The sequence below is a fragment of the Condylura cristata genome, unplaced genomic scaffold (genome assembly GCF_000260355.1).
Source record: "Condylura cristata isolate star-nosed mole 26May11 unplaced genomic scaffold, ConCri1.0 scaffold00012, whole genome shotgun sequence".
Lineage (NCBI taxonomy): Eukaryota > Metazoa > Chordata > Mammalia > Eulipotyphla > Talpidae > Condylura > Condylura cristata.
Genome location: NW_004567113.1, coordinates 38,710,834 through 38,724,093, shown reverse-complemented (window position 1 = coordinate 38,724,093; position 13,260 = coordinate 38,710,834). Strand labels below are relative to the sequence as shown.

Below are 13,260 nucleotides of genomic sequence, written 5' to 3'. Positions count from 1 at the left end.
TCCGTCAGCCTTCAGGCAGAGCCGGTCACTGTGCACCCAGATGAACTTCTTACTTGAGGGGGGTCCTTGCCTCCTCCCTGCACCCTCCCCGTCGCTGAGGGAAGCTTCTGGGCCAAGCTCTCCAGCCTCAGTAGTGCAGAAGGCCTGAGCGTGAGGGGCTTCCTGGTGGCGGAGGGTGTGCCAGGCAGTATCCAGGGGAGTCCAGCGGGAGTCCCTTGGGTGTAAAAACTAGGCAAAAGCCCGTGGTGACCTGCCTGCGCTTTGCTGCACAGAGCAGAGCTCGCGCCCACAGACTTCTTGGGCTCCTGCGCAGAAGACAGCTCCTTCCCCCTTCTCTGCGTTTGACCTTTCTCCCCTTTGCCCAGTGCTGTTATTCCCTGTCTTCGTACTCTGCAGTTTTCTGTTGGTTCCTCGAGACTGGGTTCGGCTGTCACGCTGCCCTGGACTTCTTTCTTCTCTTATCTCTGCCATTCTTCATGCTTTACTCATAGCTTAGTGCCCAGTACAGTGCCTGGGATGTACCAGATATTTAGCAAATGTTTGCTATCTTAGAGCAGCTCTGAGCACATAAGAATGCTCCTGAAGTGTTGAGAAGAGCATTAGCAGAGAGAATTTCTTTTTTATTATATTAACTGCAAGCAGACTTCATGAAATAATACATTTCCAGGGTTCTGTTTTTGTTTTGTTTTTAACGTACAAAATAAGTTAAAAACAAAAGAACAGCCACAGGAAGTCGCTTTATAATTCCTAAAGGAATAAAACTTGGAAGACCTGTTACTAAAGCGACTGCTGACGTGGGGTGCATGTTTGATTATGCTCAGGAACGTCCCCCCTAGTTGACCTAGGGGCAGTTCTGTACCTAGTTTTAAGACTAAAGGTAGTGAGCTAGAGCTCGTCTGTGGGTTTTAAGATCCCTGAGCAAAGTCTCTTTCTATTCCGATAGACGCCACCAGTTTCTGTTCTGCTGTAAGTAGTCATATACTTACAGAAGTCTTACTGTATGAACCACAGAAATTCGAAATATCTTCTTTTTGGAGATGTCATTTCTGTTTAAAAACACAGCTTAGTTTTAGCGCTATTTTAGATCTTAGTTTTAGCGCTATTTTAGATCTTTTAATTTTCTGCAGCGGTGAATCCTTTGGTTAGACTATACTGTATGAAGCCAGCCTTTCGCAGGAATATTCTTTCATATTCCTGCCTGGATACAGATCATGCTTTCCCCTAACTAGCACAAATTTTTCAGAGATACCGTTCTCTCGTTTCTCTTCCCAGCCTCTACCGCAGGACGAAGGGGGGGGGGGGCTCCCTCTTCCCCAGCAGCTGTGGGGTTTGTGGACAGTGAGGGCCCAACACTCTCTGGGTTGGCTGATCCCTGCAGCCTAGAGCCGCACCCCCCCACCCCCCACCCCTCGCACCTGGCCAGGTAAAGGCCTCCGTGAGGTGGCACCTGCAGACCTGGGTCAGGCCCGCGCCCTGACTCACACCTTTCTCCTGTGTCCAGGAGCTCCCAGCCCTGCCTTCCTGTCTCTAGAGGCATTTACATGTCGTGTCTCTAAGAGGCTCCGTCTGGGCGTCTTCCTCTCACTGTTTCTGTCTCCCTTGATCGAAATGAAAGGTACAACTTTGTCTTTTCCATTAGCCTACTGCTAAAAAGAAGAGCGGGACAAAGAAAAATTTGCCTCTAATTAGACTCCTGTTCTCATTTTTAAAATTACATGTTTGTTTGTTTTTATGCTGCTATTATAGCTGCTGTTATTGCAGCCCCTCAGCAGCTCCTGATTCCTCTTCTCAGGTGACTGCAGCTCTGTGATGAAGGCGCCGAGGCCGGTGGGTCTCCTCACTGTGGAAACTGGGGCGGGGATCACTAGCATTTGCTAGTCTAAAAAGAAAAAGAAAAATCAAGAACTTGAAATGACTCTGATGAGGGTTTTTTGATGCCTTCGCAGGAACTATGAGTTTTACTCCATCATCACTGTGCTAAAATTCACTATGCTTGTATTTTGTACTGTATTTTGCAATGGTGTAGACTTTCTTACGATCTTTAGACAACTTATAATTCGACCTCTTTTCCAGAGGAAACAGGCATTTTTAATTTCTGATGCCATGTAGAACTCTCGGTTTTACTCGTTAAAACATGTTTTAGTAATAACTCTTTTACTAAATCCAGAGCATTCCTGATAAAAAAAGCTATTTTTTCCCTCAATTTCACCTTTGAGCCTATTTGAATTTAATAACTTTCCTGAGCAGTAAAATGATTTATTCGAATCAGACAAAAAGAAAACCTTAATTTTTTAATTTTTTTTTTAACCTTTCTTTCAGTGCTCATGACACTGTCTTATAACCCCAAATACCAGGCTCTTTCAAAGGAACTCAGCTTTGCCATTGAGGCTGGGTTTCCCACCACCCTGCCCGATGATGTGTGGAAAAGGAAGGGGGGGGATAGGATTTCATCAGAGACTGGTTTGGTTTTAACTTTCTGCTTTTCTGTGTTTTCCCAGATATGATCTTTCTTCAGGGATCAGAGGTCATATTTAAAGTGGCTTTAAGTCTGTTGGGGAGCCATAAGCCCTTGATTCTGCAACACGAAAACCTAGAAACCATAGTTGACTTTATAAAAAGCACACTACCCAACCTGGGCCTGGTGCAGATGGAAAAGACCATCAGTCAGGTATGGCTCAGCCGGAATTTTCCAGAGGCCAAAGTGACCCTGGATGTGTAGACACTTTTTTTTTTTTCTCCGTGTAAGACCTATTTCCTGCTGGGCTGCAGGAGGCACATGGCAAGTCAATGTGTTCCATGGTTCAGTGCATGTCTGAGGTCTGAGCGTGTGCATGTGTGGTGGTGCTGAGAGGCTGGAGGCAACAACGAAGTCACGTCCCGCCGTGCTGACCGGCACAGACTCCGGTTTCTTGTAACAAAGAGACTTTCCTCCGAGGGTGTGTTCTGAAAGATCAGCTTTTGGAAAATGAGTGTTTTGATTTTTCTGCTGAATGGTATTAACTGGCATTTCCTACAAGCCATTCTTTGCTTAATGGTGATAGAGAGGTGCTATCCTAACCCACAAATTGGTCTCGTGAATTTTTTCAGATAGAATTGAGCTCCACATCTATGGTTTCCGCACCTCTGGCTTGTGTGTACAGTCGACCCATTCCTCTGAAACGGGCTGTTGGGGGAATTGACCCAGGAGTTACAAGGAGACCAGTTAGTTGTTAAATCGTCTGGCTTAGGGGTGGGAACAGGCTTTGATTCCGTAAAAGGAAGTGATTGCTCACTAAAAAGGGGCGGTTACTAAACCAGCAGAATAAAGAACGCGTTATTTTTTTTAAGACACAGATCTTTATTCTAAAGATTTCTGATCCTCCAAGAGCAGTCAGGTGGATTGCATCCAGATGCCGCATTTGTGATCTCGTTTGCTGCCCGCCTGGGGTGTTGAACGCAGAACTAGGAGCAGATCTGGCCTGGTCGGGTCTGGAGAGGGTTTCATCCTCAGTTTTATTTGCATGCTGCACATTTCGAGTGCTTGTGTGAAAGCGTGCCGTGGGCATCTTGGTCACTGGGCTAACTGATGGGCTGTGCATCTCTTATTTTACTTCCTGCATCGCCCTCCCATGGGAAGAGCTTGGGTTCATTGACCCTACTGCTTGCCAGGCTCTGTGGGAGTCTCACGACTTCTTTCCAGAGAGGACAGGTGCTTTTAACCCATGAGGAACCAGGAGCTGAAAGACGTCAGCTGGCCTGCAGTGTCCCTGCTGCAGAGTGGGGGTAGGTGGGGTTTCCAGCTCTGTCCTTTTGCTCAAGAGCAGCTGTGCATTACCACCAAGTGCCTCTGGAGGTCATGTCATCACAGTTTGCCCTATTTTACCTGGGTATTAGTACTGAATCCTCTGTCCTTTTGGCTCTTGATTTCCGGCATCTACACGTACTCATTCCCTCCTTTAGCTCTCGTCACATACACCTACATTCTGTAGCCGCTGGGGCAAACAGCAGCCGTCGTTACTTATCTGAACCAAAGCCTGCCCACACGTGCCTCAAGGTGCCGTGCAATTCCTCTGCAACCTTAGAGAACCCCTGGGCATGGGGCCTGGAGGCCCACAGAACAGCAGTGACGGGTCCCTTCCTGCACATGACCAGGTGTGGATTGTGGGGTCTGAGTGTCCCCACAGTTGTCCCTCTTATGGGCGGCCTTCGTTTGAACAGCCGGGCCCTCGTCTGCACCCCCAACAGAAAGTCGCTCAGGACCAGCCTCCAGAGCGCTGGCCCTAGGTGGCCAGACCAGCAACAGCCACACAGTCCTGGGCAGGAGGACAAAGGTCTCTGATACCTCAAGGCGACTTGACTGTGCGTTGAATATCAGCCGTAAAGTGTCTTTGAGCCAAGAGTGGGGGTATCCTGCGTGGAGAAAAGACAGTCAGGGCCTTACTCCTGCCACCGTGCATGCAAGGAAAAGAGGGAAACAGAAGGAAGGAGCTTGGGGAGACAAGCACCCCACTTGCCACAGCCTCTGGGCTTTGGTCAAAGTGTGGCTCCCACCCTGCAGGTGTTCCAGCCCCCCACCAGGTGGCATGTTAGAAAATGGCCCCGTTAGAAGTGCAGTCTGGACCCCCAGTCTGGATGTGCTGAGTCAGAGCCTGCATTTTACCAAGATCCCCGGGGTGTTCACACACATGCGAACACTTGAGAAGTTCCCCTGTGGGCCACTTTGCTATAAACACACTAGATAATTCCCTGTTCCAGTTGGGCTGGTAAGATGGAAATCAGAATCTTAACAAGGTTTTTTCGCCCATTGATGCCCTAAAATCACAGTGCAGGGCCCCTCTCGGCCCCTGGGAGGGGCCCTTGCTGCTTGGGCAGTTTGCACTGTTAAAGACGAGTGGTTTTGTTTTTTTTGTTTTGTTTTTTTTTTGTTAAAGGCCAGTCTGTGCTGTCGAGAGGAGTATTTTACCACGTTGTTGTTTAGAATTACTCACATGTGGTGATAATAAAAAGCAGACCTACTTCAGCTGAGTTTATTATTGTTTTTAAATTCACTGCAGACACTGCGCCCCTTATTGTCAATCCCCAGGGCATACACCCCACTCTGCAGCCCTTGGTATGCCACTAAGACCAATGGGTGGGGGCAGGTTGGGGGCGGGGGAGGTGGAAAGCTTGTGGCCAGTTGCACAGACCTCAGAGTCAGTGGCTTCATTTTCCAGCATCCACAGACTGCAGAGACACAGGGCGGCCTGTAGCCAAGAACGTAAACAAACAACCCACTGAGGGAGGAGGTCCTTCTATAAACAAATGTCTGGGAAAATATTGAGCTTCATGCATAATTTAAATAACATATCATGCTTTACCTAATAGCTTAACAAAATGAAAATTGTTAATGCCAGTACCCAGTGTCAAGGATAGACTGTGTCTGGAAACAGTGGTGTGTTGCTGATGGCATTGCACGTCGATTATTCCCATTTGGGAAGCAACTTGCAATGCATATCACCAGCCAATAAAATATTCAGACCCCTTGACTTAGTAATCCCATTTCTTGGAATGTATCTTTAGGAAATAATCCAAAATTTGGGGAAAGCCATGTGTTCAGGATGTTTACAGTCATCATTTATAACAGAAATTTGCATGTAACAAGATACCCAGCACTTAATGAATGTATTAACCTGGTTACACATCCACTTGGTAGAATACCATGAAGACACATACGGTTATGGTTTTTGAAGAATATATAGTAACTTGAAAAGGCATTGCACAAGGGCCAGCCGCATACTGCCATGGTTTGGGATAAATTCCGTGGCATAACTGCAAAATCAGACTGCGAGTATTTTGGCATCAGGAGGAAATGATGCAATTAAGCTGAGATAGTCACGCTCCAGGACTGCCCCTCGGGATTAATCGGGGCCCGGAAAAAAGCGTGAGCAGCTTTGGGTACAGCTGAGAGCTGTTAACCTTAGCGCAGATCATCAATCTGTGTCAAAGGCCGGAGGTTTTATGCGCAGGTTCTCCAGGTTCGAAGCGCTTTTGGAAATAAATCTTTGTGGGAGAAAAAAAAAGTGAACTCTGTGTGTGACCTGTATCCTGCACCGCATTTATCATTACACACGTGTTCTGCAGTGATCCAGGGTTTAATGCATGTGGCTTTCGCCCTGAGCTTTCCGGAAGGTCCATGGTGTTGGCATCCTTTGTAATTTTGCTGAAGCACAAGGTTGAATGTGACAGCTCCCTGACCAGGTTGTGGAATTAGACTCCTTGGCTGTATGGAAACTTCCCAGAGTTGTCTCGTGTATTCTCGGCCATGCTGGGAGGTAAATGTAATCCCCTTTATTAGAGACCAGGCACTGAGGCTAGGGGAGGTCAGGCACCTTGTTCAAGGTCAGGCGGCGAGTCTCCAGTGGAGGCTGACTGGAGCGTAGACTCCAAGCCTCCGAGTCCGTTTCCTCAACTGTAAAATAGAGATAACACCCTCTGCTGACCTCTGGTCACTCTGGGCCCACACAGTATTAGATCAATACTGTAACTGCTCACCCACCCTCAGCAACAGTGTGCGTTCATTCTCAGACAGAGAATGACTTGTGTGCCTAATTAGTGGAAAACCAGGAAGCTGAAAAATTAATCATGGGGAGAGACAATAGTGTTGCTGAGAATGGTCAGAAAGTACACATGGGTTTTGAAAACTGATTCCAGGGAAGACGGACTCCCCCATTTGCGAGTGCTGATAGGGGACCCTCCGGGGAAGCAAGCTTTTCATTGCTGTTAACTCCTTTGGAGTTTCTTATGGCCATAGCAGTGACAAGTCAGTTTCTGCTCCTGTGAAATCTAGCTTCCTTTTCTAAATGTTCCAGCTTTATGTAGGAGCTGAATCCTCACTCATGACCCTACCTGGAAGATCCAGGTTGGGGTGTCACTCTGCAGAGAGCCACAGGCTCGCCTTGGGCTCCCTCCCAGGCCTGCGTCCACCAGATTCACCCACTGGGAGAAAGCACAGCAAGAACAGCCCAGTCACTGTGCCGGCCGGGTTGTTTTTCACACAGCGGCTCTTTTCATCACTATTAACTATTACAGGGAGTCAGGCAACCCAACTATTGTTTCGTATTCACTCATCTGTGTGGGTGACATTTGGGTTTTTGGCTCATTTCTGCATATCTTGTGTGCAAAGGAGGGTTTTATAGTAAACAGTTCCATTACTTAGCTGTTCTTGTAACTCTCAAAACCCAACTGAACTGTGATTAAACTTTGACTCGGTGACTGGGCGAGTCGGGCTCTGAGCCTTCTGTTAGGTTTCTTTCTCCCTCTCACCCATACTTGTCTAACCTAGTAGGTCTTTCAGAGAAGAAGGAAATAAGTACTAAAATAGGAACTAAGCATACATTTTCATAAACCTTTTTGAAAATAAAATTATGCCTGTTAGAAAATGAGTATCGGGACCCACACTTATTGTTATTTTAGTCTTATTTTTAAGCGCTTCTGCTGTCCTTTCATCCCGGGTAGAACTTCTCAGTATAGAGAAATCATCACTGCCTTACTTATCACTAACAATCCCAGCCGGCTGCCCGATGACATAGTCGTGTGTGTGTGGGTGTGTGTGGGTGTGGGTGTGAGAGAGCGAGTGAGAGAGATTTTCCTCATTTTCATTCCTTGATGATGACCCTCTGTCTAACAGGTGTTTGAGATGGACATCTCTAAACAGTTACAAGCTTATGAAGTTGAGTACCATGTGCTTCAAGAAGAACTTATCGATTCTTCTCCTCTCAGTGACAACCAAAGAATGGACAAATTAGAGAAAACCAACAGCAGCTTACGCAAACAGAACCTTGACCTCCTTGAACAACTGCAGGTAAAACCTGTTTACAGAGCAGCTTCCCGGACCCCGATGCAGGGTAGTTCATTAACTCACCAAAGGCGCCGGCAAGTGGGTTTTCCCATGACCACAGGACCTTTCTCTTCCTGGTCTGTTTATAGTTAGGATCAAAGGTAGCCCTGGAGAATTGGTTCTTTTTACTAGGGAGCAGACAGATTATCCTTTGCTGAGGTCACACTGTCCTCGAGCTTCCTGAGAAGCTGATTCTGCACTTAACCTCTTAGGAGAAAGGTCCGGTAATGAACTTGGGTTCAGGATGCTGAGCCCTGTTTGCTGAATGCCAGCAATTGTGCTTTGAGTAATGATGAGAGAATCAAAGACTTTGCGCACCCATGAACAAACCCACTAGGTCTACAGAGAGAGGTTAAGGGAGAAAGTGAAACAATCTACCTAACAGAATGAACCAGCGCATACAGTCATTATTTTGAGTCCCTGGTGTCAGTGCATAGGTTTGCTAAGTGAAGGACACAGCTCTCCTTTCTAGAAGCTTCCATTTTAACATGGGTAAATGCAGATGAGGACATACCCTAGAAAGGCAGCCCCTGCCGCACCAGCAGATATGGCGCAAGTTCTGTGGTGCAGTCCTAGCCTGGGTCAGCCCAGCGCTGCCCTGTGCATCTTGCCACCCTGGGGAGCCTGGGACTGACAAGAACCCCCAACTGCTTCACACAGCTCCTTTATAGTCAAATGCAGTAACGTAACCATGCAGTCACTTCTTTGATGTCAGAAATGGGTGGGAATGCTGTCAGCATTAAAAATTGTTTGGGTGTTAAAAAAATGTTTTGAGTGCTGTGGAAGAAAATACACATTTGCCTCCAACTATGTGTTCACTGTCATTCCTTGGCTAGCTGCAGACTAGGCATTCAGTCCTGATCTAAATCTCTCTTCTTGATAGAAAGTTGCAACTTTGCAGACACAAGCTTGGCAGTGACGTGAGAATGGCCAACATCCGCAGGCCTAGTAGATCAGCCCTTGTCCAAAATGCATTCCTCCCGGTGGTGATTTATCCCGGCAGACCGAGATACTTTCTAATAGAGGAACAAATACAAAAAGCTTTCTTTCCCTGCCCTGTCCTAACTACCAGCCACCGTGGGGAATCTCACTTCTTGCCTCCCCCAAGCTCGAGATGTCCTAACTGAGAATGTGCTTGTGGGCAGTTTGTGCATCCCTGCTGGGATGCTGTGACCAAAGGCAAGAGAGTCTTTCCTGGCCTGTAGGAAGCAGCCAGCATAGGTGGTGATTGTCAGTGACTTCCGAACAGCCAGCAGGTCCCTGAAGGACCGAGGAGGAGACATTTCTGACAGCCCCGTTTGCATTTGAAGCACGTGGTTCATTCAGTGAGCAGTATCAGGTCCAGGTTCATTGTAGTGGAATGTCCCAGTGGTGCTTTTGATTATGCTTTTACTTTGCTTCCGTATTCATCTTCCCTTTACATGGAGGGAGTTGTGCTCAGAAATCGGCCTTCCTCAAGAAAGGGGTTCACAGATGTTCTCATAGGAGTGTTGGTGCTTTTGCCCACTGGCTCTGACCTGGAAGCGGCCTTCGGGGCAGCATCCTGTGCCAGCCCCCGAGTACAGATGCGTCCTTAGGCACCAAAGCCACCACCCCAAGCTCTCCAAGACTCCAAGACTTTTTTTTTTTACCCATCCCCCCCCAAACATGCCTTTGTGTACTGAGTGTTTCGGGGACACAGAACTCCCCCAGGGGCCACGGACCAGCAGGGGCAGAGGCGAGTCACATCGCCTAATGGAGGCTCGTGTGCAGTAGACACGGTGCGGCAACATGGACAACGTATTTGCTCCACGGCTTCCCAGCCGTCCCCAGTGGGCCTCTGGGGCATTGCTGCATCTTTCCCCACCCCGCACCCCCACACCCCGACCCCAGCTCCCGTGAGCGTGCATGTGCGTGCGCCCGCCGTCCTCCGCCTTGGTCTCCCTTCCTCCAGGGTTATGTGAGGGCTCCCCCGCATTCCGATTGCCCGTGAATGATGGGAGTTTCAGGGGGACGGTGTGTGGATTTGTGGGTGCTTACATATTGTTTCCTCATTATTCCCTGTGAGAGGGAAAGGGGTAAATGGGTAAAGCACAAGGATTTGCCATTGATCCAAGGAGACATAGCTATTCAACGTAACATTCAATTTTCTACGTCTTGGTTTTTGCCAAAATATCAGAATTGAGCTGTTTTCTGCCTTTGCTCAGCTCCTTGTTGCACATAGCAAAGGCCCGTTTATTTTCCTGTCAACACTTAAGAATGTTGTATTTAAAACAACAAAATGTCCAGCAGCTGGACACCAACTGCTGAGCCGGTTCTATGCGGCAGTAGTGAGGCCACTGCCCCACGCACGCGGTCCAGCGATTGGGAGGTACCTTTGTCACGACAGTCCCGACTGCTGAGAGCCCCAGGGAGGCCAGCCCACGCTAACCGGGTGCCGAGCGAGGCCAGCCCAACGTGCAGGCCAACATTCTTGGAGAACGGCTCGCGGCCAAAGCCCTGGGCGCCCTGCAAGGCCACGGGGCTGCGGTGTGAGCAGGTCTTTGTGGAGTTGAGGCAGGGCCGGCTGGGCCTCGACCATAGGGGTATTGTGAGGAGCCGAAGGCAGAGCCAGGAATGTACCCCGAGCACGGCTGCCCTTTCCTGCAGAGCTGACTAACAGGATCCGGGTCTTTTTGTCTCCTCGTTCCAGAAATCTGGTGGCACAGGCAGAGCTAGACCTTGAGTCATGAGTTGGCTGTCTGGCACATGGGTTGTCTTATTCAAAAACTTTCCCCTGTTTAGAAAATGTAAAAAAGTAATCTGTGTGATATTGGTACTATTCTTCCCACTAAAATAAGGGGTGTCTAGACGAAGGAGGTAGAGCAATACCCACCCGGCCAGTGACCCCACCAACACACAACACAGCCGCGGGCCGGGGGCGAGGCCAACGTGACCGTGGGGACAGCAGCTGGCGGGTCAGAGTCTTCTGTGATTTTTCTCAGGATATGTTTCAGCTTCACTAGCTCCAGCTCCCTTGTCTGGGGCACTTGCCGAGTCGATTAGGGAGGGGAGGGACAGCTGCTAGAAAGAAGCAGGAGAGGTTCCGTCTACCTGACGCTCGCTGTGTGACAGGTGCTGGGGATGTGGACTGGTGGGAGTGAGAGCAGCCCTTATCTCTGTGATGGTGACGAGGCCGTGAGACTGTTAACAGGAACCTCTTCGCATAACGCTTGACGTGCTAGGTCCCTGGCACATCCGGGGTCAGGCCCATGTTGCTTGGCATGGTGATGTCTTCTAACTGCAAGGAAAATAGAAAGAACTTCAGATTATGGAGCTATTGCCACATGGGCCTTCACATGGGAACTATTTTTACAGTTAGCCTGAAGTCAGTCTGTCCATGTAAATGTAGGTATTATACGCCCAAACAGATGAGGCCTGCAGCTTCTGTGACTTAGTGTGGCAGAAGTCTCTGTCGGAAGTGTCCCCTCTTCTCCGTGACACATCATTTGACCAGGGCAGGGTAAGAAAATGCTGCAGGTTGGTGGGAATACAAACTAGTACAACCACTATGGAAAGCTGTTTGGAGGTTCCTCAAACTGCTACACATGGAGCTTCCTTATGACCCAGCAATCCCACTCCTAGGTATTTATCCAAAAGACACAAAAACACTGATTGAAAAAGACACCTGAACTCCTGTGTTTATTGCTGCTTTATTTACAATAGGAAAAACATGGAAGCAGCCCAAATACCCAAAAGTGGATGACTAGATTAAAAAGATGTGGTACATGTACACAATGGAATATTACTCAGCAACCCAAAAAAATAAACACTTGCCTTTTGCAGCAACATGGATGGAGCTGGAAGGGATCATGCTTAGTGAAATAAGCCAGAAAGAAAAGGAAAAATACCAGATGGTTTCACTCGTGGCAGGATTATAAAGGACCAGGGGTGGGGGTTGGGGGAATAATAGCAATAATGAACAACTATATACCAGAGATATTTTCCAGGGGTGGAGCAGGGAACTGGATCAAAAACAGTGGGGGAAGGGAAGTGCACTGGACTGTGGTGATGGCACAGGGTGATTTGGTGATGGGAAGCCCACGGGGATGACAACTGAGATGGTTAAAGGTCAGGGCGGCCCAGCTTACGTGTGGAGAGCTCGGAAGTGCCTTCCGGTGCGTCCTCTTAGACTGGGCTCTGCCGAAACATGGTGGCAAAGCGTCCCAACGCTGGACAGGGGACTGCACAGGGAGTCCCCTCTGCACCGTCGCTGGGCATTTTCAGTCCCGTGTCTTCTCTCACCCTCCAGGTGGCGAACGGTCGAATCCAAAGCCTCGAAGCCACGGTTGAGAAGCTTCTGACTAGCGAAAGCAAGCTGAAGCAGGCCACACTGGCCCTGGAGCTGGAGAGGGCAGCCCTGCTGCAGACGGTGGAGAAGCTCCGGGAGCAGACTGCAGAGCCGAGCGGGCCGGAGCCTGACAGGCCTGCGGGGGACTGACATGCAGGCGACAGACAGCCCCTGCCGTGCACAGCCCCGCGGGTGCGGGGGCGCCACCATAACACTAGCCAGGCCTTACCCGGGGACAGACGATGCTGGCGGGAAGCGTGACGAGAGCTGCTCAGGGAGGAGACTGACCTGCCGGCGTGCAGATTCTTCGGAACTAAAACTTGCATTTCAGGGGGCCGAACGTCCCAGTGTTTTTGTTGTTGTTTAGGTCCTCACTCACCCCTTCTCCAGTCCTGATTACTGTACTCATAGCTCTAGAAGGCATGGACATGAATAAACGCACCTTTATATTTCCTTGTCGTTGCCTTTTTCACCATCCCAGCTTGTGAAGGAGCATTCAAGGTGCCGGAGAAGCGCAAGCCGGAGGCTGCAGAGGACGCCTTGGGCAAAGGTGCAGTTCCATCGTTCTTCCAAAGAGACCACCCCTCAGCCTCTCCGACCTGGCACCGCTGGCTTGTGTCCACCCCGTCACAGAAGCCTGCGACGACCACGGGCCGAGACTGAAAGTGTCGTATTTAAATCTGGCATCTTGAATTTGATCACTGTCCCTATGTCTGAGGGGTTTTTTTGTTTGTTTGTTTTTTGTTTTTTTCCCAAGGTTTATTTATTCATGCATGCAGAACTGGGGTACAGGCCAGAGGTGCAGGGGCGGCGTGAGGCTTCACCAGAGACAGAGTGGGGAGCAGAACAGGCAGATGGAGAAGTACACTGCTGAGGGGAGCAGCGGGCGGGTCAGGAGAGGTCTGCTGTGCCTTGTGGGTCACCACCGGGATCACGGATCGAGCTTGCACTGAGGCGGCTGCGGCCAGCTTGCAGGGCTGCATCTTAACCCATTGCACCACCAGGGAGGGCCTGTTTGAGGGTCTGTTTGTTTTTTTAGTCTTTTTCATGCACTTTGTGCTTAGCTCTGACATACGGAACAAAGTCCGTGTAGATG

At 49.2% G+C, this 13,260-nt stretch overlaps 1 protein-coding gene across 1 annotated transcript in view; it reads left to right on the top strand.

The window, feature by feature from the left end:
* TBC1D1 (TBC1 (tre-2/USP6, BUB2, cdc16) domain family, member 1) overlaps positions 1–12,947 on the top strand; it is a 171,106-nt gene extending 158,159 nt beyond the window's left edge. Inside the window, exons 18-20 of the mRNA XM_012724029.1 lie at positions 2,499–2,668; positions 7,646–7,819; positions 12,126–12,947. Coding sequence (XP_012579483.1) covers positions 2,499–2,668; positions 7,646–7,819; positions 12,126–12,314 — 533 coding nt within the window. The 3' untranslated portion in view covers positions 12,315–12,947. The remainder of the gene's footprint in view (positions 1–2,498; positions 2,669–7,645; positions 7,820–12,125) is intronic.
* Positions 12,948–13,260: the final 313 nt, after the last annotated feature.